At 38.5% G+C, this 26,006-nt stretch overlaps 1 protein-coding gene across 4 annotated transcripts in view; it reads left to right on the top strand.

The window, feature by feature from the left end:
* The window catches only part of med23 (mediator complex subunit 23), a 71,656-nt gene that overhangs the window by 3,799 nt on the left and 41,851 nt on the right, over positions 1-26,006 (top strand). For 2 of the 4 annotated variants that reach the window (XM_079434125.1, XM_079434127.1), the window contains exons 5-15: positions 548-659; positions 1,524-1,622; positions 4,618-4,719; positions 4,813-4,882; positions 4,979-5,091; positions 6,380-6,475; positions 6,926-6,943; positions 12,525-12,725; positions 15,447-15,590; positions 21,244-21,389; positions 21,493-21,738. In XM_079434125.1, the coding sequence (XP_079290251.1) occupies positions 548-659; positions 1,524-1,622; positions 4,618-4,719; positions 4,813-4,882; positions 4,979-5,091; positions 6,380-6,475; positions 6,926-6,943; positions 12,525-12,725; positions 15,447-15,590; positions 21,244-21,389; positions 21,493-21,738 (1,347 nt within the window). The remainder of the gene's footprint in view (positions 1-547; positions 660-1,523; positions 1,623-4,617; positions 4,720-4,812; positions 4,883-4,978; positions 5,092-6,379; positions 6,476-6,925; positions 6,944-12,524; positions 12,726-15,446; positions 15,591-21,243; positions 21,390-21,492; positions 21,739-26,006) is intronic. The other 2 variants (XM_079434126.1, XM_079434128.1) reach the window with 1 other exon arrangement.

Raw genomic sequence — 26,006 nt, 5'->3', positions numbered from 1 at the left:
TGATTAATTTAAATGTAAGTACACAGTAGTTAAGGCCACCTAATATAAAGTGGGACCCCATTCTGCAAAGAAGAGTGGGCCAAAATTCCTCCACAGCGATGTGAACGCTTGATTGCAGTTGTTGCTGCAAAGGGTGGCACAACCAGTTATTAGATTTAGGGGGCAATTACTTTTTCACGTAGTGCCAGGCAGGTTTGGACAGCTTTTTTCCCTTAATAAATTAAATCATATTTCAAAACTGAATTTTGTATTTACTCGGTTTATCTTTGAGTAATATTAAAATTTGTTTGATGATCTGAATCATTCAAATGTGACAAATATGCAAAAAATAAAAACAGGAAGGCGGCTGTTTATTATGCACATGCCCACTGTATGTGTGCGTGTGCATAACATGACTTGTTTTAGAGTTAATACAAACTATGTAGTAGTACTTTCTTTTTACAGTACTAGTTACAAACCAGAACCTAAAGCTGAAGTCACACTTGATCCGAGCTCACTCACTGATGGAGAAAGCCGGCTGTTTCTTGATCTAACGGTGTTTTTGCAGAATGGTGTGTCAGGCTCTGATCAGCTCTGACAGTCTGGAGTGGGAGAGGACTCAGCTTTGGGCTTTGACCTTCAAACTCATCCGCAAAATCATCGGAGGAGTCGACTACAAGGTGAAAAATAAACTGAAAGCATGAGTTAGAATCTGCTGAAAACTGCAAACCAGTCATGTTTTGCATTGCATGCCATAGTTTTCCAGTAAAAGTGTGTTTTAATGCGTTCATAGATTGGCATTTGAGTCTATTTCATTTTGTATAATGCTTTTCACAACACATATTGTTTCAAAGCAGCTTTACAGAAGTTCATAACGTATAAAACACCTTAATGTCTAATTTTCCATGTTTAGAGCTGGTTGATAATATAGTTTTTGTGATAATATAAACAACAAATAGTTGAGATTTGCTATATCGTATGTCACGTTTATGTGAATGAAAGCTGGATATATTTATAATAGTTGAAAGTTGAAGGTTTTCATTTGTAATGTGGTAAGATTTAGGTCATATAGCCGACCTGTAAAGAGTTATTATAGTTGTATCATTTCCAGTTGGTTGCAGATTGTCTTTTTTTTAAGAAAAAAATCAAAATAAATTTTGCACAGGTAACAGTTAAACCTCTAAGTATCTCTATCAAATATAGATATGTAATGTAAGTAAAAGTGTGACTTGCTGAAAACAATCCTTGTGAGACGAGTCAGTCTTCATGAAACTTCATCTAAGATGAAAGTAGAAGAAATGTCAACTGTGGGAGTTGTTTTCTTTATTAAACTGATGTGATGTTTGATTTGAATCACTTTGAGGATCAGACTGTCCTTCAGTTCCATCTAAGCCATGTGTTTTCTAGTGCTAGTGTTCACTCAGCAAAGCTATTTTGACTCTGATTTGGTGCTGCATATTATCCCTCGCATAATCCAGAGCAAACGTGTGTGACGCACACATCAATAAAGCATCTGTGTGTCTCTTCTCTGTGTGGTTCTTCAGGGCGTCAGGGATCTGCTGAAGGCCGTGCTGGACAAGATTCAGACCGTCCCAAACTTCATGAGCTCAGCTGTGGTCCAGCAGCTGCTCGCAGCACGAGAAGTACGCTTCTCCACAGCATGACACACTGATGATGGCGCTTCTAGTGTTTCCCGCTTCTCATAGATTCAAATTCCTCACCTTTCAGTGACAACTCACTTTTTTTGTAGGGCTGGGAAAATAAATCGATGTATCGCGAATCGAGAAATGATTCAGAGATTTTCCGAATGCATGGCGATTCTTTCTGGAGTCGATTCTGAGCTTAGTTTTGAACAGCAGATGGCGCTGCATGCTTTAGAAACAGCCGTACTCTGCTCGTTTCCAAATCCTTAAACACACTCGAACCTAAAATAATCATTCATCAAATTCAAAAAGGTTGAAGTGAATTACAAGGGTGTTCACAGAGGGCTGTTTACATTAATCTCGCATCATAAAAGCATTCTGAGCCGAGGAGAGATTACAGACTCAAGCACAAGTGCTCTTCAGCGCTCGTTTTCATCAGCATTTGTGTGTTCGGATAAAAACTAGAGAAGAGCGCCATCTGCTGTTAAAATGTAAGCTCAGAGTCCATTCCAGAGGAATCGCGATGCATTCAGAAGATCGATCTACAAATCGAATCTGCATCAATTTATCGTCGCAGCCCTACTTTTTTGAGATCAAAATAGGTCACCTTGGATACTTTTTTAATTCAGTTCTGAAAAGGCAGAATGGTTTTTATTTGTATTGAAAAAGTAAGACTGATTAACCCTTGGCAGCTGCTAGTTTGTCAAACTAGTTCTTAAGACACAGTCTTAACATGGTGGCTAAGTTCATGCAACCGGACCCTGGTTGTTTCAACAAGTTTTGTATAGTAGGGTACAACGGGGCTAATATTATTTTCCTCTAAACCACTAGATGGCACAAAAATGTGGTGTAGCGCTTTCCAAAACATCCGTTTTTCAAGATGCATGTATATATTTGTCTGATCCTTGACGCAAGGCAAGTTTATTTATATAGCACCTTTCATACACAGGGGTAATTCAAAGTGCTTTACATAAAAGAAAGTGAAATAGTCATTAAAAATAATCATCACAGCAATAAAAACAAGGAATTAATAATTTTAAAATGATATAGAAATTGATTTCAAATGTATTTAAAACAGTTAAGAATAGAAAATGATTACATAAACTACAGTGCAGTCAGTTCGGATATAGCACAGTGCTCATTCAACAAATGCACAGCTAAACAGATGACGCGGTCGTGCGCAGCAGTGCAAAGTTGAGTTTGTGCTTGATTTAATATTTGATGTGTTTTAAAATGTAAATTTAAGTAGCAAATGAGAATCGCTAAAATTAAGGGGGTCATATGATGCTGTTTTAAAGATCCTTATTTTGTGTATTTGGTATAACAGAATATGTTGACATGCTATAATGTTAAAAAAAAAAAACATTATTTTTCAAATACTATACATCAGGGATCCTCAAATCTGGCCCAGTCCTGCAGAGTTTAGCTCTAACCCTAATCAGAGTCTTCAAGATCATTAGAAAATCACAGGTAGGTGAGATTGATCAGGGTTAGAGCTAAACTCTGCGGCAGATTGGCCCTCCTGGGAAGGATTTGAGGAACCCTGCTATACATTATTGTAAGTCCTCTATGCCCCGCCTTTCTCAAATGCTTCGTTTTCTACAAAGCCCCTCCTTCCGACAAGCGCAGTCAGCTCTGATTGGCCAGCTGGCACAGTGCATTGTGATTGGCCGAACACCACAAGCCGCGTCGGAAATGTAACGCCCCTTTCCATAATCGCGAGCTTCAGCTTTCAAAATAAATGTAAAGACAGTTAATAATGTCCTTAGTTTTACCATCAGTTCAAACCCGAGAGGAGACCAGAGTCACGTGACAGACACAGTGATGATGCTCGTATGTGTTTGAACACAAGCCGTGATTAAGACCGCTGACTCCACTGTGATGTGGCCCTGTTCCCCTCACACACACACACACACACACACACACGTTACTCTACACTGTGCAAAACTCCTCATTTGAACAGTCAATAGCAAATACTTAAACATAATTAGTCGCTGATTCAGAAATGCCAGATTGTCAGAGCAAAGTTGGAATTGACCTTCTAATTATTAAATCTTTTTAGAAATAGCCTTTGTGCACAGCCAACCTTGCACTCTACTAGGTTCACAAAACTGTCGTCCATAAAATGCGTTGCACAAATTCAAACATTTGGGTTGTAATCAAATCTTAACCAATGATTCCTCAATGCATCTACTTTCAGAAGGCCAAATAAAGTGCTTTTGCTTTCGCCTAAAAACACACAGCGTCTCCCTGACATGACTGCATCAACACTACTGCGCCTTTCCTCGCGTGAACATTTGGGTGGCATTACGCAAATATTTCCACATCTTGATGCAGACATGTGGGGGTGTGTTTTAATGAGGTCTGTTTTAATTGTAGCCCGGTCTGGATCAGCTGTCTCTTTTAGATAGAATAAATCCTTGTGTGGGAGACTTTGAGCTTTGTAACTCTGCAGATCTTATACACGCACCAACAGCTACACAACACACTAAAGACAAGGAAATAAAATCACATCATATGACCCTTTAATGCATATATTTTGAGACGTAGGTGGTCTTAACAATTTTCGGTTTTGTTTAAGATAATTAAAGCAACAGTTCTCAATAAGGAAAGAATATGTGAAAGTATGGTATTTGGGCTAAAGGCGCAGTAATTAACATGATAATTAATAGATGGCTGACTTCTCCATTTGTTGACATGACATGGTTAGGTTCAGATGGTAAATATCATATATTATGTTGGGTGTAAGTATTTGTATCAATACTGTGTGTGGGGTAAAAGCCCCCTCTTGCCACCTCAAGACATTTATAAGATTTTTAAACAAAATAAACAACTTGAATGATTTGTTTTCACACGAAATCTGTCTAATCAGCCAATATTGTCTTAAACAGCCTACGTAGCACTTCTTATTTTATAAGCAAATATCTTCAAAAGATAGGAGCAATCTTCTCAGCCTGACCTGTTTGCATCTCTGGATTAATTCTCCTGTGTGAAGGTGGTGGAGTACATCCTGGACCGTAACGCGTGTCTGCTGCCGGCGTACTTCGCCGTGACTGAGATCAGGAAGCTGTATCCGGAGGGTGCGCTCTCACACTGGGTAACGCTCCTCAGACTCCTGATGTCGGCTGATTGTTGTAAAGCAGCTGTGGATTTATCAGTGAATGACACCACAATGTGTGCTTTTTTACAGCTGTTGGGCAGCCTGATATCTGACTTTGTTGATAGTTTCAGACCGACCGCCCGTATTAACTCAATTTGCGGTAAAATGCGTTCACACATCCTCATCTCACGTTGTTGTGGAAGATGTATCCCATGAGCCCCTGTGGCAGCGTGTCACAAGTCTGAATATGTTTCAGGTCGCTGCAGTCTTCTGCCAGTGGTTAATAATTCTGGGGCCATTTGTAACTCGTGGAAACTGGACCCGACCACTCTGCGCTTCCCCCTGAGAGGAATGCTGCCCTATGATAAGGTACCACTCTTGACCTCACAGAATAACACAAAGCTCAGGGTCATGTTTCATCCAACATCAAAAGAAAGCAAAGAAAACTTACAGGAGCGTTAAGATCGTGTAAAATCATGGATAGTTACATCCACATAACAGAGATTTTTTCTAAAATACATATTGCAATATTAAAAAATACAAAAACTGCATATATTACTTTAAGCTTGAACCATATTTGTTTGAAAAATGTGGGTGTACTCATTACATGAACTAGCTCGGTCCTCTTTCAGTAATCATGAAGTAAAAAAATAATTTTTTTCCTAGGCCACATTCCTACCATTTTTGACACGTTCAATATGAATATCAAATAATATGATTTTTTAAAATTTGTGATTTGTTATTAAGTCAAAACATTAAACAAAAGGTAGTGCAATTAAACTGTTATAAACTGAAAACAGTTGTTCATTAAAAAAATACAAATAATTATATTGTAGAAAAACTGTAAAAGTACAGTACTAATACTTGCATCTTAATTTTTTAAAGGAAATAAACATCAAACATTTGTGGATGCTTGTTGGCAAATAAATGCATGCACAGCTGGTTTCTGAGTAGAGTGTGTTATTGTGTTCATCACTTACATGTCAGAGCGGCTCAATACACAGTAAATCAACTGCTTCACATCAGAAACATATTATTGAATTAAATGAAAGCAGTTGTGATTTGACTATACATTTAGCCAGATTGCAATATAAGTTTTTTTATATATGTGACCCTGGACCACAAAGTCAGTCATAAGTGTAAATTTAAACTGAATAAATAATCTTTCCATTGCTGTATGGTTTGTTAGGATAGGACAATATTTGGCTGAGACACAAAATCTTTTTGAAAATCTGGAATCAAAATATTGAGAAAATCTCCTTTAAAGTTGTCCAAATTAAGTCATTAGCAATGCATATTACTAATCAAAAATTAAGTTTTGATATATTTACAGTAAGAAATTTACATTATATCTTCATGGAACATGATCTTTACTCAATATCCTAATGTTTTTTGGCATAAAAGAAACATGTATAATTTTGACCCATACAATGTAATGTTGGCTATTGCTACAAATATACCCCAGAGACTTAAGACTGCTTTTGTGCTGCAGGGTCACATGTGTATATATATATATATATATATATATATAGTGCAGCTTTAGATGTCGTGTATTTTCATCTGAATGTAATGAGTTGCTTCTCCTGTAACGTGACTGCTGCTGGTGTAACCAAGGCCGTGTGGGTGGTTATAAACAGTGTGTGTGTGTGTCCTACAGGACCTGTTCGAGCCGCAGACGGGTCTGCTGAGGTATGTGCTGGAGCAGCCATACTCCAGAGACATGGTGTGCAACATGCTGGGCCTCAACAAACAGGTGCCCTCTCTCTCTGCTTTCCTCTGTCTCTCTCTCTCAGTGCTCTCTCTCCCTCCTCTGCCTCGCATGTTCATCCCCTTCTCTGTGATGAGAGGCTGGTGGAGGTGGAGAGATCAGGTGCTGTAGTTTGAGTAGTCCCACACTAATGACTTTGGCCAGCCTCCACCATACTCCCTGCCAAACTAGCTAAGTTCCTCTATGAGCCGCCAGATCTTGCTCTCTCGCTCTGCGCTTTGGGCCTGCGCCTGCTGTCTGGTAGGGAGTATCGCCCACCTGTCCCTCTCGTACCTGTCTCTGGGGGTGTGGTTTGGCTTGACTGACAGGGTTACTTGGAGCTGGCCTCCTAGTCACTGTATTTGTGTTTTCTTTTTTTTCTTCCTTTATTTTTGTTCTGTCCTGTCTTGCCCTGCCCATCCTCCTCCTCCTCCTCCTCCTCCTCCAATGCTCTAGACCTTGAACATTGCTCAGGTATGTTCACAATCTTACTGTTGTATTGTGACTAACCAGACTCTGGAAGCTTCCTCATAGCCAAACCGAACGATTCCATCAAATTACAATTGAAACAGATGAAGAACAGCTCCAGTGAAACCAGAAAACAAATGTAGGGCTTGAAATTACTGACTGCCACGAGCAATTGTTAGAGCATTTGAAAGACTGGCCAAGAAATTCATCAGCTTTTCCAATCTTCTGCACTTTCAGTCAAACTGCCCTAGACTGCTTTCTCTCTTTCACTAAATTAAACATTATTTTAGATTGTTTAATCAAACTTTTTAACTCTTAGATCAGAAAGATCTTCTGAACTGTTATAGTATGTGGGTCATTCACTGGAAACAGTGCCATTAAAGCTCAAATGTTTCAGTCTTTATTATTATTACTTAGAAAAATTATTATTATTTACAAGAAAACATGTTTTCTCAGATCAGGTCCAAAGTACCAGGCTACTTTACACCATAGACATTGGTGGACAATAAGCCCTCCTATTGTCCTATAGTTTGTTTGTTTGTTTTTTTCAGTGGTTGATTTTGAAACTATTTTGAAACCAACCCAATATATGTGTTAACAGCACTGCTATCACCACTAATCCATCCCTAAGACTAACACCATCACAGTAAACTTGGCATTCATATCATTTACAGTAGATAATAGCAAATTCTGGTAGTATTAATATGATATTATTTATGCATATGTAAGTTTCTGGAAGTACCTTGTAATAAATAACACATTGTGATTAAGACCTAGTGAGTTAGCCCATTAATAATTATTAACCCTTTCATGTCTGGGGGTTGAACATTAGTGTAAACATTTCTAATAACTGCTTAACTAGTAAACATGCCACATTATTATTCATATGCTTTGTTCCAAGGACTATACGTGTTCCTTTTACAAAACCATTTTTTAACTCTTAAGCCTGTAGAGATGAAGTGTAAATCTCATGAAAGACTGATAAAGACAGAGATACTTGAGTTTGAACCATTGTGGCCAAAATGTGGTTTACATTATAATCTGCGTAGGAAAATATTTGATATTATGAAACTGAGTTTTACGTAAAAACACATTTGGAAAAAAGCAATGTTTTTCTTTTATGCTCCACAAACAATTATGATGATAATAGTGTGATGATCAATAATAATGGTAGGTCATTTGGACACACATGGTGCTTTTTCCTGAGACTGACCCTTAATCTCCCATGAATAGATAAGAAATGACAAACTAATATTTTAGCAAGTGTGACTTGATGAAATAATAAACATACCCAAATTAAATAAAATAGTTTTTTCACCCAAAAATGATGCTTCTGTCATCATCTATTCCTCTCGAGTCATTCAAACCTATGAAACTATGAAAGACGATATTTTGAAGAACGCTGAAATCCAAGCAGTTGTGGTGGCCATTGACTTCCAATGTTTGGACAAAAAACTTTTTTTTTTTTTTTGACATTTCTCAAAATACATTGTTTAGTGTTTCTCCGAAGAGAGGAATGACATGAGGGGGGAGTAAATGATAACAGAAAAATCCCTTTAACTTGCACTAATATTAATCCATGCTGGAATCACAGACACTGTGTAGCTGTTCAATAAGGGCCACACACACACTACTGTCCCTCTTTTAGGGATGATAAAGCGTACCTGAGAATGAAGACAATCTGTTAATTTCAAGCCCTGATCGGCGCATGCTGTGTGTGTGTGTGTGTGTGTGTGTGTGTAGTGGCGGTGCCGTTCAGTGTGTGTTCTGCGTGTGTTGAAGGCTCTCTCTGGGTGTTGTGTGCTGCTCAGTTTCCCACATGCAGGGAAACACCGCTCCTTAAGCACAAACCCACCTCACAATTACTCATCTCTGTTCAGTAAACATGGATGAATTTGATTGGGAGAATGAAAATATTGCACATTTTGTTTGTACGGGAGCTGGTGCTGTTAAACTCAGTCAGTTTGTTGTGCTGTGTGCTTTTAAAGACCCCATGAAATCTAACTAGAGCCTTGTGTCTTTTAGTCTAAAGCTAATGTCTATTAATTTTGAGCTCATTTACCCTTAAACATTGACATATTAATGTGTCATGGTACTTAAGAGAAGAAACTGTTGACTAAATCATTATTTTTGCTTTCTTTGTGCACAAAACTATTCTCGTAGCTTTGTAAAATCACGGTTGAACCCCTGAAGTCATATGGATTATTTTAACGATGTCTTTACTACGTTTCTGAGCCTTGATTGTGTTAGGATCCTTGTTGAGGGTCAGAGAGCTCTCGGATTTCATCAAAAATATCTTAATTTGTGTTTTGAAGAAGAACAAAGGTCTTACAGGTTTGGAACGACATGAGGGTGGATAATTAATGACAGAATTAAAATTTTTGGGTGAACTACCCCTTTAAGTCTGTTCGCTGTTTGAAACCCCCCACAATAGAGCGAATGAGTGGATCAATAGAGTGCTGCAGCCACAATGTATTTTTGTAGTACATTTGCACCACTCTGCTTCTATAGACAAAAACCCAATAGGATTTTTCCATTGGCTTTTGTATTATTGCAGAAAATAAGCTCTATGTCCAACACAAGTTTCACGTTTAGATCATCTTCACAAATCAACACAACTCTTATATTTGGCAGAAGTAAAAAGACATGGTCACATGACTTCAACATCACCACCATTAAGATACAGACCACTCTTTCAGATTTTATTTAAGAACATTTTCCCTGGAAATTTGAGTTAGAATAGTTTGATTATAAAGACAACTAGTGAGTAGACGAGTTTAGTAGTCTGACTGTAGTCCCATTTAGACACTTGTTAGTAACCTTTTTCAAGACAAGTAAAAGCTTTTAAAAAAATCACAAGTGGATATTACTCACAAGTGTTTTGTCTTAGAATAAAATGTGAAAATATCTTGAGCTTGTTTCAAAGAAATAGTTCACCCAAAAATTTAAATGTGCTCACCCTCAGGTCATCCAAGATTAGGATGAGTTTGTTTCTTCATCAGGTTTGGAGTAATATAGCATTGCATCAGTGTCTCAGCAATGGATGCTCTGCAGTGAATGGGTGCCGTCAGAATGAGAGTCCAAACAGCTGATAAAAACATCACCACTCAAGAAACAAATCCATCATACAGGCGTTTAATGTCTTGATGGATCTGAGTTTTCAGCCAATTTTTATTTTTGGATGAACTCTTCCTTTAACCACACACCGTGTTTGAGTCTTTTAACCAAAAACCCCGTTGACTTCAGGACGATGTAATCAAAAGTGCTAAAATCCTCCTGTCCAGGTTTTGGCTTCCTGCATTTCATGGGCTCTTTAAAAATAATAAACAAACTGTATGTCTGAATGGCCACACCGCTGTGTAGACACACCCAGCGCCCCAGCATCGCTGAGAGATCATCCTGCATGCCACCTTACAGGGGAAGCTGCAGCATATCACATGCACCTGTTGCACTCCTGACCCTCGAGCACCAGGGGGCGTCACTGTCCTGAGAATCAGCTCCACAAACGCTGATCTGAGTCTGACCATATGCTGCAGCTTTCCTTGCGATCAGGGCTTCTGTGAGCATCTTCATGTCATGCTTTCACGGGTGTGTGTTTGCTCTGAAGCACGTCCCATTTGTGTTTGGCCATCTCCTGTGACCGTCGTGAGGCCGTGTTGGATATGCTCTGTGTGTTCAGTGAATACAACAGCTCATGTTTATCATGTGCAGACTGTCTGTAACCGTCCCTGGGTTAGATTACAGCTGCTTATCTAGCTGTAATCAATTACCACAGGCAAGTTTGGTCAGAAATCATACTGTATCTGGTTAGACATGAGGAATAGAAGACATATGAACTGAAAAGGAGTTGCAAATTATTCAATAGACAGAGTATCTCAAACACAGAAATTATGAGAAATAAAATTTTCTTTGATCTTCTTGAATAAACGAGTTTAATCATGAGAACATACAGTAGGTTTCAGAACTATAAACCTCCTCCTCATTCCAAAAACAAAAATGTAAAGACTGATCATGCCATAATTATAAAGATTTTAGCCAAAGCAGACCGTTTACGAAAGAGAGACGTTTCTTCTGCTGGGTTCCAGGTCATATGGGGTTTTCTGGTAACGAGAAAGCGGATATCACTGCAAAAGAAGTACTCAACCTGAATATTTCAGTGTCAGATTACTTTCTGTGATGTCAAACCTGTGATAAACTGGCATATTAATGACACGTGGCAGGTGGAATGGGATGAATGTCACGGAAACAAGCTATGTGAAATAAATCCTAGTGCAAGAAAAATAGTTTTTACTAGTTCTAGGTGTAACCCAGTTGTTTTTACAAGGTGTCTTTTAGGCCATACAAGACTTACACAAGGCCTTGGCGTAGCACTTTCCAAAGCATTCGCTGTTCAAGATGCACATGCACATTTGGCTGATCCATGACAGCGTAAAGTTGATTCTGTGCTAATTTGATCTAATATTTGATGTCTTTTCAAAAGTTGTAGATGTAAGTATCAAATGGGAATCGCTAAAATTATTGAATATATTTTGAGACAAAGGTCGTCTTAATGACTTTCAGTTTTGTTTAAGATAATTAAAGCAACAGTTCTCAATAAGGAAAGAATATGTGAAAGTATGGTATTTGGGCTAAAGGCGCAGTAATTAACATCATAATTAATAGATGGCTGACTTCTCCATTTGTTGACATGACATGGTTAGGTTCAGATGGTAAATATCATATATTATGTTGGGTGTCCATCTTAAAGATAATCACCATGTTTAGAATGAAACCAGCATATTTAAAAACATGATATTAATCATATCATATAATAAAATATCATTTGTTGTTACTAATAATCTATATAAATTTATTTTGAGATCTCCTTCAATGTTTTTAGAATTTATAGATTGTTTCTGTGTTTTGTTTCTGTAAATATATTTTTAAAATTAAGTATATTATATACATATTATATACAGTATATTTATTATATACAGTATATTTATCCAACAAAAATGCATTCTTTTATTTATCAAAAGCAGAAAATAGTACAAACTTTGCTAAAGGGATTGTTTTGAACAAGTATTAGCTTAGACATGATTAAAAACAGATTATTTTAGCTGAAGTATTTGTATGAATACTCTGAGCCTTTTGCCCCGTGTGAGGGGTAGAAGCCCCCACTTGCCCCCTCATACATTTATAAGATTTCTAAACAAAATAAACCACTTGAATGATTTATTTTAACACAAAATCTTGTGCTCCATAAATGTTCAATAAAAACGTATGTATTTTTTCTGCAATCATACGTTATGGGCATAACAAAAAGCACATTTTTTTTTCTGAAGGTGTGTCTTTACCCCTGTTGTATAGGTTCTGATTCCTAAACACCAGAAAATGATAGTAATAGGCCTGCTAGTGTGCTAATGTACTTGTGCTAAACTGTCCAGCTTGTTTGTAATGAACTGAAGAATGATGTCTTAGGCCCCTCTAGGACTCCAGATGAGAGGGTCGTGTATGAAGTGTTTCACAGGCCCAGTTACTGGTGTGTTTGCAGTGGTTCTGGTCTGTGTAAGAGTGCTCCTCTGTCCGCTGTTCTTCCCTCTTGCAGCATAAGCAGAGGTGTCCGGTTCTGGAGGACCAGCTGGTGGATCTGGTGGTGTACGCCATGGAGAGGTCCGAGACGGAGGAGCAGTTCGACGACGGCGGCACCAGTCAGCTCCTGTGGCAGCACCTCTCCAGCCAGCTCATCTTCTTCGTTCTGTTCCAGTTCGCTAGCTTCCCTCACATGGTGCTGTCGCTCCATCAGAAGGTGCAGCGGTGGGGGGGGGGGGGGGTCCACGTCCCAAACGGTGCATTCACATACTTCAGTGACATGTTATAGTAAAAGCAAAAATAACACTGAACTAAAAATTGTAATAAAAACAAAAGCACAGACTAATTGCATTGTATTTTGATTATCCTGTTGCAGTGGTCACTTTACAGTTACTGCTATCATAAAATACTAACCATGGAACATTTATCATCCAATAACAAATACTTTAGCTAACTATATATTTTATACAGTACCATCTGTTTGGCGTGCATACATGCGATGCTTGGTCACTGAAGTCTGTGAAGTTTAGTGGAGAATCGTATGCAGAAGGCTCATGCACTCCTGACAGCAACATGTAAATATTTACTTGACTTTCTAACATTTACAGATGAAGAATACACCTGTGGAATATAAGGTACAACAGCACATCTCTAACTCATTAAACAGCAGCACATGTAGCTGTCAGAGCAAACCGTTTTCAATACGTGTGAACTATATCTTACGAGTTATTGTAAAGCCCTTAATATAAAGCTAGGTTCATGTTTAGAACAAATTGGATTAAGCGCAAGCGCAACTGAATTTTTAAAATGCATTTTCCTGCCAAAAATGTATAAATTTCTTTAGAAATTGTACTTATTTTATAAAATAGTCACCAAATATGGAACCTTAAGATATTTCCAACAATATTTGTTTTGTTAAGATAAGCGTTTTAATTATAAATATTGCAATAAATTTTGTAATAAAATATTTGACACAGCCCACTAGAGGGAGGTAAGGAAGATCTAAGCGGCCATGCATTATTATAATTTTTTTCTTTCTTGTTTTCTCGTGATCATGACTTAATTTTCTCCTGATCACAACATAACAAAGGTTTTCTCGTTATCACGACCAGTGTTGTGCAAGTTACTTCCAAACTGTAATACATTACAGATTATTATTACTGTTATTTAAAAGTAATGCCTTACCTTACAATATTACTGTCTCAGAATTGTAATGCGTTACATGACTCCTGTATTACTTTTGAGTTACTTTCACCAAAATATCTACAGAAGTAGAACTTAACATCCTAAAATGACAAAATGTACTAGAGCCCTGCCCTAATGGCAAAGTGTTTATATTTCGTTCCGGCTTTTTATTAAGTTCATTTAGAAAAAACGTTTGGAGCAGTTTTTGTTCATTAAATAAGTTTTTTCTTTCTTAAAGTAACGACCAAGCGGCCAGCGGCAGACCGGCAGGCTGATCATAGCTTATGCTTGATCAATTTAGCCTTCTCAAATCATCATGACTTGCCTAAAATAAAATCTATAGATATACTAAAACAGTTCAAGCATATAACAATGTTTAAGCGTTAAAGATAAATGTGCGCTGCATCAGTAGTTTGTGCGGAGAGTGGAAGCTAAAGTGCAGGACATGGAGGCACTAGAGCAATCAATTACAATTTACAACTTACAGCGTAATTTTTGCTCATAAAGGTAAGAGTAATACATCATTCATAACTGTAAAGGGTCTACTTTTATTTGTGTGCACTCACAATATCAACAAAACGTTGTGCTTTTATCTTGAACAGGAGCGCTTCACAAAAATGAACCGGAAGACAGCGAATACATGCCTTAAAGACATGATAAATATATCTATAGAAAACTACTTAACGAAATAAATAAAAACGAAAACTATTTAATATAATCGTTATCCGTGAATATGCACTTCTCTCTAAAGGCGCGTCTAACGAGGAGATGGTGAATCCTTACTTGGGAACATCAAATGTTGCTCGACGCAGCTAGAAGTGCAGTTTTTAATAATCGTGCAAATGAGGGTTTAGTTGAAGTACAAAAATAACTAAAACTTCATAAAAATCTATATGGACATTACAAATAAAAACAAACAAACAAAAGCTACTAAAACAAAAATTACTAAAACTATAACTAAAACGAAAACAAAACTATGAAGAGAAAATTTAGTTCTAATTTGTATATTGTTTTTACACTGATTCTGAAGACTTAATATAACACGAGTCAAATAAACTGCTCGTATAATATTTGCATGGTGCTTTTGAGCTGCTGGTTCTGAAATTCTTCCATTGCGTGGAAAAGCAGTGTCTGCTAAACATCCTTTGTGTTTCTTTAGAAAGAAAGGTTTGTTCAGATTTTCATGAGTTTGATTAAATGATCATATTTCGGTTAATTGAAGTAGTGATGTAGCTGCATAATTTTTTATGCATTGCCGGGTGTTTTTTTTTTAACGGGACAGGTTAATAGCGATTCAAAGCAATTGGGAGAATGAAGTTCGAGGAATAGCCTATGTTATCGGTGCTCAGGCGTCAGAACATGTGCGCGCTCTGCCAGGGTGTGTCTCTGACTTGCATTGAAGAGTTAGAGAAAGAAGTGTACATTAAAATCACATTTCACACTATCCTCGTCTCCATCAGTGAATTTCCCATCCTTTGTAATGGATGATTATTGGTCTCATGTATTATTGTGACCATCAGTGCAGGCTTTGTTAAAGGTCACATTGTACCATAAAATGACAAATGGGCCACCTTTTGCTTTCATGGACAAGTGCAGACCTAAACTAGACTGACCGATTCTCCACACAGAGTGCACCATTTGGGACGGGGCCACACAGAAGCACACACACACACTGCTTCTTTCCGATGACCTGGGAAAGACCTTCTAGCCTGTGTTTCATTGACTCTGTGTTTCTTCCTCGTCTTCTGAACAGCTGGCCGGTCGGGGTTTGATCAAAGGCAGGGATCATCTGATGTGGGTGCTCCTGCAGTTCATCTCAGGAAGCATTCAGAAGAACGCTCTGGGTGACTTCCTGCCTGTCATGAAGCTGTTTGACCTGCTGTACCCAGAGAAAGAAGTGAGTGACTCTGCTGTTGCTTTCATTTATCCGGCACACTGCGGCCTGTGAAAGCTTCATGAATTCATGATGTGACACTCTAAACATGCTGTTGGTTGAGGCCATCTGATCATTTAGCGCTAGCAGGTCCTGCTAAACTCTTTTATTCAGCTGGTCAAAAACTGAATGAGGCTGCTCAATGCAGCGTGCCGCATGACCGTCACATCACAGATCAGATTTCATTTATCACGTGAGGTGAGAAAGACAAGACGATGGTGGAAGATTTATTTTCGAAACAAAATGCAAAAGCGCCTGTTTGGCTAAATTTGGGATTTTGAAAAGCCTGTTGATTTTGCCATTTATCTAAGGTGATTTTGGAAGTTTTCTTAAACATTCATCTCTTATTTAATTGGTTCTCTCTATTTAAAAGCGAAGGAAAGTGAGGAAATGAGGGAAAACTCAACTAAAAACAAACAATTGCTTTACACCGAATTGCCACTAATTTGAAAGTGAAAGTAAAATGCGCATCCCACTTTTACAAGCTATTTAAAAGCAAAAGAAAGCGAGAAAAAGAGGGACCCCCCCCACACACACACACCCCGACGGTGATACCAGTATTACCGGTGTTGTTACACGTTGATTAACAGGTGGGGAAATTTTCTCTCCGTCACAACCCTAGTTTGTGACGCTCTTCCGTTTTCAAATAGCACAACCCGCTGGTTTCTTTGGGCTGTAGCCATCTAGTTGACTAAATGCCACTTAAAATTAGTTCCACATTTTCAGGGACAGGAGAAGAGATATTCTGATGAATAACATCAGAATGAACCTAATTATTTGTATTAAGTGTTTTAATCACTTAGTTTTTTTTTTTCCTCGGGCCTATTCCCATTTTTTCCCATCAAAATTCGTATTTAATGTTCATTGTAGTGGCGATGTCAATGCCTGAATTTTTAAGAATAATTAAATGCGTTTAAAATGTATTTAATAAACACTCAAAACAATTAGTTGTGTGTAAATATTTAATAATGACATAATTATGGTTTTACTCCAATTCATTAAAGGGTGGCTCTAATAAAAATTTGCTTTAAACACAGATTTATTCAAACATGCATTAATTGAGACAACTGGTTAAGTAAAAATATAAATATGTAATATAGTGCATATATTTACATTTACATTTAGTCATTTAGCAGACACTTTTATCCAAAGCGACTTACAAATGACAATAGAAGCAATCAAAAGAGCAACAACATGCAAGTGCTATGACAAGTCTCGGTTAGCCTTAAGCAGTACACATAGCAAGGTGTTGTTGGGTTTTCTTTGGGGGGGGGGGGGGGGGGGGGGGTTGTTTTTTTAAAAGAAAACGAGTAGATAGAATATAGAAAAAATAAACCTTTTTTTTTTTTTTTTAAGAAACAACTACATAGAACAGAAAAAAGAAAGCTAGTGTTAGTTTTTCAAGAAAAGCTAGCAGTTAGAGAATAAAGATGCAATTGATAGAGGGTCAAGTGTGTGCTTTTTTTTTTTTTTTTCATTCCACCTGGAAACTGAACAGTTAATGACCGTGAAAGTGATTTTGTCACTCTTTGGAATGAATGATAATGCGTTGTTCACTTGCAGAACGCAAGCTTCTAGAGGCACATAGGTCTGAAGTACTGAATTTAGGTAAAGGGGTGCAGAGCCAGAGGGGGTTTTGTAGGCAAACATTAATGCCTTGAATTTAATGCGAGCAGCTATTGGTAGCCAGTGCAAATTGATGAACAGAGGTGTGATGGCTCATTAAAGATTAATCTTGCAGCAGCATTTTGGATTAATTGTAGAGGTTTGATGGAATTGGTTGGAAGACCTGCTAAGAGAGCATTGCAATAGTCCAGTCTGGACAGAACAAGAGCTTAAACAAGGACTTGTTGCATGTAGGGCTGTGGCATTTAATACACAGAGCTGTAGTTCACTGACAAGCTAGGCAATATCGCGTTCATAATCGAATGCTAATCACAGAACCGGCTTTACTGACGAGATGCGCATGAAAATCGCATGCGATTAATTGCACAGCCCTAGTTGCATGTTCCGAAAGAAAGGGCCTGATCTTCCTAATATTGTGTAAAGCAAATCTGCAGGTTCAGCAATGTGGTCTGAGAAATTCAGCTTATCATCAATCACAACTCTGAGGTTTCTGGCTGTTTTTGAAGGAGTTATGGTTGAAAAGCCTAACTGGAAGGTGAAATTGTGATGAAGTGATGGGTTTGCTGAAACTACAAGCAGTTCTGTCTTAGCTTGGTTGAGTTGAAGGTGATGGTCCTTCATCCAGCAAGAAATGTCTGTTAGACATGCTGAGGTGCGAGTAGCTATCGTCGGATCATCAGGATGGAATGAGAGGTAGAGTTGAGTGTCATCAGCATAGCAGTGATATGAAAAGCCATGTTTCTGACTGATAGAGCCTAGTAATACCATATAGACAGAGAAGAGAAGTGGTCCAAGAACTGAGCCCTGAGGCACCCCAGTAGTTAAATGTTGCTTAATTTTTGAATGGTAAAATCAAATAATTTTTTATTTTTTTTTAATTTGAGTATTTTATTTATTTTTTCACAGCGCTGCTCAGCAAGTAAACACATCTGGTCTAATGAGCTCGAGCCGCAAGGAACTATGATCCGAGCGGATAAACGCTCTGTGTCGTGTGCTTCAAATGACTAGCGCTCTTTCGTTACGCTTTTGGCGCATAACATTTATCGAACTCTTCATACCGTTTTATCGAGGAAAATTATATCACGATAATTATCGTTATTGATTTATCTCCCAGCCCTAAGTGGAACAGAAAGTATCAGTAGCACTGTTAGCATCAAGAGATGATAACTTTTTAGGGGGAGGAAGCGAAGATGAAACCACAGCAGATAGCCAGGAGGGTGAGAGTGAGCATAAGTTACGTCGAAAAGTGACATGTGGAGGGGTATGTGATGTGTCAGGAATCATGTTGAGGTTAAGAGTGAGGAGGAAGTTATCTGAGGTGTGCAGTGGAGTAACCAGCACATGTTCAGTGGAGCAGTGTCGTGTCTAAATAAGGTCCAGTTGGTTGCCTCATTTGTGAGTAGCCATAGTTAGCACTCTCCTGAGATCAAAAGAGGCAAGTAGAGTATGGAAGTCTGCGTCCTGAGGTTTATCTAGGTGGATGTTGAAGTCTCCAAGTAAAACTAGGGGGTACCATCCTCAGGAAAGGTTGAGAGCAACACATCTAATTCTTCCACAAAGTTACCTAGTGGTCCTGGAGGTCTTTAAACAACTACAAAATTTAGCTTTTTTAGATTTTTAGAGGGTAGGTAATAGTAACCGAATGTGATTCAAAGGATCTGTTAATACTCAGAAGGGCTTTTCACACTGCGCTTAACCCCGGGTTATCGTCGTTCTAAATACCGCTTTTAACCCCGGGTAAAGAAACGTTTCACACCTGTAATTTGAAAGTGGTGTTAGCACCGCTTTTTACCGAGGGTTATGAAACCCTGCTCCGGTGCTAAGTTTTTTCAGTGTGAAATGGAGCGGTGTTTGCTTGTTGCTGCTGGACGCTTGGCAACAGACAGCCAAGCAGAAATTGAGCAGCTCGTGTCACGTCAGAGACCAAATGCGATTTTATCAAAATGCTCCGTTCTTCTAGTTATTTTTTCTAGTCCGCTATTGAGTTTATTGGTCATTGAATCTCTTTCCTGAGGTAAATGTGACGTTATGTGACATTGTTCATAAGCTGATTTATTGACGCCTTTCTGCGGTTGAAACACTGATTGAGTGATTACATGAGAGATGATTCATTTCAGTAAGTTGTGGTGTTTCTTTCAACAGCTTCTGATGTTCATTCATGTTTATTTGCTGCTGTCACGGCATGTTAAAATGGGACAAACCACATTTATTGTTTTATTTTTGTTATAAAATTGACAGTTTGAAAGCTGAGATTTTGTTTCATATTTGTTTCAAGTAACACAGCTTATTTTGATTGCTATTTAATGAAGTTTTGATCATGCTGAACTGAAAACAGCATAGACTGAAAGATCATCAACATGGAGATCGATATGAGAAATTGATATTTTCACTGTCAAGGTCATTTCTGCCAAATGGCTAGATGCATCACAAGTATTCAGCACAGATTTTGTGTTTGTCCCATTGTCTGATCTACAAAATTCCTTTTATAAATCAGGCACTAAATCAGCACTTGCAAATAAATCTCTTTCCACAGATTCAGTTCATTCTTATTAAATTCAAAATTAAATATAAATTAAATATAAAATTAATGTTTTAAAGAAACCATATAGTAAACAGACCGAGTGCCACAGCCCAGAACCGATATCAGCTGTCTGTCAGTAGTGCTGCCAATATTAGCTCACTGAATTAGTCATGTCAGAAGTTGCTGTGATTGTGTCGGCTATTTAAACCGTCGTATTTGTTAGCTTTGAGCTTGTTTGTTTGTGAAGCTCAGCAGGACAGCTGATGAAAGACAAGCTGCTGGCTCCGTCTGCTGGGTTTCTGTGATCCAGCCATCAGTCCACAGCATCTGTGAAGGACAGATGTGGTACGACTGCCCATCAGCCCTGGAGTTTAGCTAAAGCGTGTATCGAGCACAAGGCAATTAGATGCTCACCCAGAGGAACGCGTTAAAGAGTTCTCCATCAAACAGGCAGAGGAGTCTGATTTTACTGATGATCCTATAGACTTCAGATCTTTTTAAATCCTGCTGTTAGTTCATATTTTTTTACGTCTTTGAAAGAATTCTCTTCTGCTGACCAAGGCTGAAGTTACCTGATCGAAAATACAGTGAAAGTGTAAAAAACTTTAATTTAAAAGAGAATGGTTTCTATGTGAATATGTTAAAATATAATTTATTTCTGTGATGCGCAGCTGTATTTTCAGCATCATTTCTCCAGTCTTCAGTGTCACATGATCTTCAGAAATCATTCTAATATACTGATTTACTGCTCAACAAACATTTCTGATTATTATCAATGTTGAAAGCAGTTGTGCTGCCGAATATTTGTGGAAACCATGATGCATTTTATTTTTCTGGATTCACAGATGAATAGAAAGTTCAACAGAACAGCATTTATTTGAAATGAAAATCTTTTGTAACACTAGAAATGTATTTACTGGCACTTTTGATCAAAATAATGTGTTCTTGCTGAACAAAAGCATTTGAAAAAAAAACATACAAATGTTTTTATACTGCCATAAAGGAGAGAATTTGGTTTATATCATTTTCAAGTCGTGGATTGTGTTCAGGATTGTAACAACCTATACTTGGCAAATTAACAAAGAAATAAAACCTGAAATCTACCAGTCATAAGTCTGAACAATAATACACAGTAATGCACAGATTTGGAGAAAAATTATTGTTCAAAGTTACATGATATTGGTGTAAATGCTGATAATGAAAGTATTTGTTACATCTTGGCTTTCTATGTCACATAGAGACAGCTTCTACATTAAAAATAGTTCAAACTTAAAACAAGTCTTCTGATCCTTGAGAAACCAACTGACGTTTAGTGAATTATTCACAGAAAATATCCCTACATACTTAAATTGTGATGCATATGAGATCATCTCTCTTTATGCTCAGAATGAGGAGAAGAAAGGAACTGTGTATATGCTAGTTGGTTCTTGCGTGCATCTTGACAGCATTGTGTGTGGCTTTGTTTTATAGTGTATTCCAGTCCCGGACATCAACAAGCCTCAGTCCACGCACGCCTTCGCAATGACCTGCATCTGGATTCACCTGAACCGCAAAGCTCAGAACGACAACTCCAAACAACAGATCCCCATCCCACACTCGCTCAAGCTGCACCACGAGTAAGACGTACACACACACACACACACACACACACACTGCACATGGACTGACTGCTCAGGGAGGCCAACAACACACCTGCTTCCTGCTTCTCTCTGTGTTCAGGTTCCTCCAGCAGAGTCTGCGCAATAAGAGTCTGCCCATGACCGACTATAAGATCGCTCTGCTGTGTAACGCGTACTCCACAAACTCAGAGTGCTTCACGCTGCCCATGGGTGTGCTGGTGGAGACCATCTACGGGAACGGCAGCATGCGCATCACTCTGCCCGGCACCAACTGCATGGCATCCGGCTCGGTCACACCTTTACCCATGAACCTGCTGGACTCCCTCACTGTCCACGCTAAGATGAGGTAAGAGGAGACACTCAAACTTATCTTTTCCATTAGTTTTGTTTAGGGTTGGGTATCGTTTGTATTTTTTCGGTTCCGATAATGCTTATTGATTCCAATTCTTATTGATTCTTAATTTCAATTCCAATAAGATAATTGGAATCTGCGTTTTCTTTCTCATCTGTTTACATTCACTTAAGACAAAAGAAACGGCTGTGTTTATGATGATATACTGACGTAGTTTTCTGCACACTGGTCAATAAATATGAAAGTCGGTTCTGGCCCGGAACAACTTTTCCTGCAGTGGAAATGCAAGGAACTGTTCGAAAGCGGACACAGGCTGGGAACCCACACCGAGACGCTGTTCTCTGCTCTCTGCGCTTCAGATGTGTGCGCTGTTTGGAAACAGGGCGCAAGTTCTTTCTGGTCCTGCACTTAAATTGTTTTAAATCACATTAAAATGCGAACACGGGAATCATTAAGCAGAATCGAAATGCACGTGTCTTATCGAACTATATTACAAATTGCTATTTGTTACAAGAGCGTCAGAATTCTTATCTTATGCTCAATACATTTGTGATGTTTAGACCTGGTTTAAGACAGCAAAAATGTATTAGTATGTTGTAGGGCTTACTTTTGCAGCCGATAGTGTAGAGGTCGAATGATAGTTGTCACATTCAGTTCAAGCGGCGGTCTAAAATGGTTTATGTATGAAGTATACAGACTTTATTAAAGCCACAGAAAGACATGCTTTGCTGAAAAATGCACAATACACAATTTTAGAGCCTAGTCATTATGTACATTAACAACAATTTGGGACAAATATAATGTAATTTAATGCAGGATTTTCTGTCGGCTGTATTTAAATGCGTGTCTGACTTTTCCCGCTCTGTGCAGCGCAGCCTCACGTGTCAAAACAAACAGCACGAGGTGTCAGTGATTCCTCTCTAGAGGCTACTCTGTAATGACAGCAGACCCTTCTTGTTTCATTGTACAACCCCTATATACATGTATGTGCACTATATCATTTAAAATGATGGACATGATGCATGTGATAGAACAAATGAATAAGACATACATTAATGATCTTTTATTGCACAAAACCACCGTAGTATGAGCACCGTCTCCAAAACAGTGCTGCACAAAAACACTTATCCTGGACACATGATAATAAGCTTAAAGCAGCACAGAGTTATGGGTAAGCCTCGCTCCCCAATGTTAAGCTCATAACAATTAGAATATTGTGTGAATGTATTGCATCTGTCCAACAGTTTACTGAGGCTTTTTCATCAGTTTTGATTTCCAGTTACTGTGTGAATGAGTTTCACTCAGTCTGCTGCAGTGCTTTCATCTGATATTGAGTATTGTTCACATCGTTCAGAACCAAACCAATAAGCTCCAGCAAAATACAGTGCTTGTACACAAAAGCTCAGACCTTTATATTCCGATTCTGTGCAATAATAATTTTACCGTGCTGGTGCAGCAGTAGCATTTTGTGTGTGTGTGTGGGCTTTTCCACTACTTGGAGGCAAGTTCTCTGTGGAGTGGCCATTTTCTCATGCCATTGCTTTGACAAATGCAATAATTCTTTATCATCCATTTTTAAACAACTGTCTGTACGGCCAGCAAACAGCGTGACTAAAACTAGTGGTGTCCCATCATGTTATGATTACAGAGGCTGCTTTATATCCTCTGACATGTGCACATCCTCTTCCTGAGCTATAAGACACTTTTTAAAGTGGAGCAGGACATGTCCAGCCCTCAGTCCTCATTTCAGAGTATGCTGAAGTGCTTCATTCACTTCAGATAAGGTGTGGTGGACTCCTACGGTCTTCCATGAGCTCCTCATGGAGTTGTGTGTGGTAAAAGACTCTCTTGTCCACATGCCAGGTGGGGGTATCTGCAGGATATTTAAGCTTAAATTCAAGACTTTTAAAGACCTTTTTAAGACCTGCACAAAAAAATGTAAATAAAATAAAATGACTGTAAAAAGCATGATTTACAGTTCAGATGCAGGTTTTATATTAATTAAATAACATATAAAATGTAAACAATTAAGGCAGTAAAATATATTTTATCTTGTTGATCCACCAGTTCACATTTACTACTCTGCGTGTTTGCTGCTTAAAATCATGGGTTGATTTTCACATTGGTCTTTGACAACAGCAGACGTACGGGCTGATCATTCTCTTCCAGCAGGTGGCGCGTTCGGAACGGCAGTACACAAAGCCCAAGAGACCGACTCCACAAAGCAGCTCAGCAGCTGACTTTGAAACGTGCAGCGCTCATATTTATTCAATGAATAGCCTTTTTAAGCTTAATCACAATTCTTGTCTTTCAGTCCCCACATTTAAGACCTCCTGAAGTCATAATTAAGGCTTTCTTGTACCAAGACTTTTTAAGGACCCGTCAACTTTCCTAATTTTTGAAAATGCCATTGTTTTCACTCACTGAAAGTTTAATCTGTCTGCTCTCACTGCACGCACGACTGCACCCAAACGGCTCTAGAGCTGACCTTGATGTGCTTGATATAAATTTGATTTATTCAAAATTAGCAGTTGGTATTTATTTATTTCATTATGTCAAAAGCCCTCACGGATTCGGACCGGAGTCTGCCAGTTGACGACCCCACTACCACTGTAAAGACTACAAAAGCTGCTCCGGTCGAAATAGATGCACCCCGTCAGGTCTTAAAGCTTAACCTTCTGTTTTGGCTGTAGGTCCGGGTCCTTATGGGATGGCTTCTGGGTCTGGACCCGGACTGCGGTCTGCCTGTTAGTGACCTAAGTTCTATAGTAACTGATTTTTTGCCTTATAATCCTCTGAATGCACACACTAAACTGATTCAACCAGACCGCGAGACCACACACTTTTCGATTGTAGGAACTATTTCAGTGACACGTGATCTCACGGAGACTCGTGAGATCAAATGTGACTAGAGAAGAAAAACAAATGGAGAACAATGGGCATTGTCAGCTGGCTCTCCTGCTGGTCAGTCTGCCGATTCCGAGCCGGTCTGTTTTGACGTTACACTTACGGCGACTGATAATGTATTTATGTCGTGCCACATGAGGCTTGCGCAGGCTGTGAGTGTGAGAGAGAGACTCAACAGCACACACACAGAAAGTTATAGATGCATACTGCGGTAGTAAAATAATAGGAAATGTATAATATATGACTTGGGTACATTGCACAACCAAAATGTTTCAACACGATTGCAATGCGACTTTATAAAATAACGGACTTAAATTTTAGACACAATATTGACTGCTTTTGCACTGATTGAAAAAAATGGTTTCAGTCAAAGCCACAGCAGAACTGTTTTGTGTCTCCGAGCAACACCGCGGGATTTCGTTACTGAGTGAATCCACGTTTTTGAACGAATTAAGTGAGTCGATGATTCAGCAACCCATTCATAAAGAGTCTGAATGAATCAGCCATTTGAACGAATCTGTTGAATGAAGGACTAAATGACTCACTCATTAAAACAGTCATTTGCCGCCACCTACTGGTTTGGTTTCATATTTAAAACTATCATTGCATTTTTCCCCACATTTCTTATTTGTATGTTTAAAAATATTTAAAACATTAATCTTATAAAATTCTTTGCATTTGAAATTGTGCAGTGTAAATGCATTTATGGCTCCTCAGCTTCATTAAACGGTCTGTGTAAATGCATCTCATGCCACTTCAGATGCAGCTTCTGTGTTTCCTGCACTGGAAAGATGGAGTTTGTTGATACTCATTTAATTTGAATGATAACAGCTCTACGGTTTCTTATTATTCTATCTGAATGAATTGAAACAATGTAAGAATTTGATGTGAAAGATGTAAGGTTAGTGAAAAAATTACAATTTAAGAAACAGTGGGGAATGACATCTGTTTTGTTATAAACAGCAACTCCTTTTCAGTTAATTGTTATTTCTACCTCTTTTCTAGTCACAGATCACTTTTTTTGAGAGTTGTTTTAGCGAACATCTATAACTTTGTCCTGATTGTGGGAATCGTCATGTAAATCATTTTTTTGCGTTAAAAAGTATGGACATGACAAGCCTTGAATGGGGCCACACCCCCTGATCGTTCAGTGCAAATTGTGCTTAAAGTCGGCCTTAAAATCTTCTAGTGTGTGGCCAGCCTTAAATAGGTTTTTCATACATACCAAGGCATTACTCACTTTAGCTACATGTGTCGCTCTCTTTGTTCTGTCATGATGAGTTTCTCTAAGGAGAAGTCCTGTCTGCATAAAGGTGTTTTCAGCAAACCATGGTAATGTTGTGTACCATGGATGT

Source organism: Barbus barbus (genome assembly GCF_936440315.1).
Source record: "Barbus barbus genome assembly, chromosome: 14".
Lineage (NCBI taxonomy): Eukaryota > Metazoa > Chordata > Actinopteri > Cypriniformes > Cyprinidae > Barbus > Barbus barbus.
This window is presented reverse-complemented; position numbering and strand designations above follow the sequence as displayed.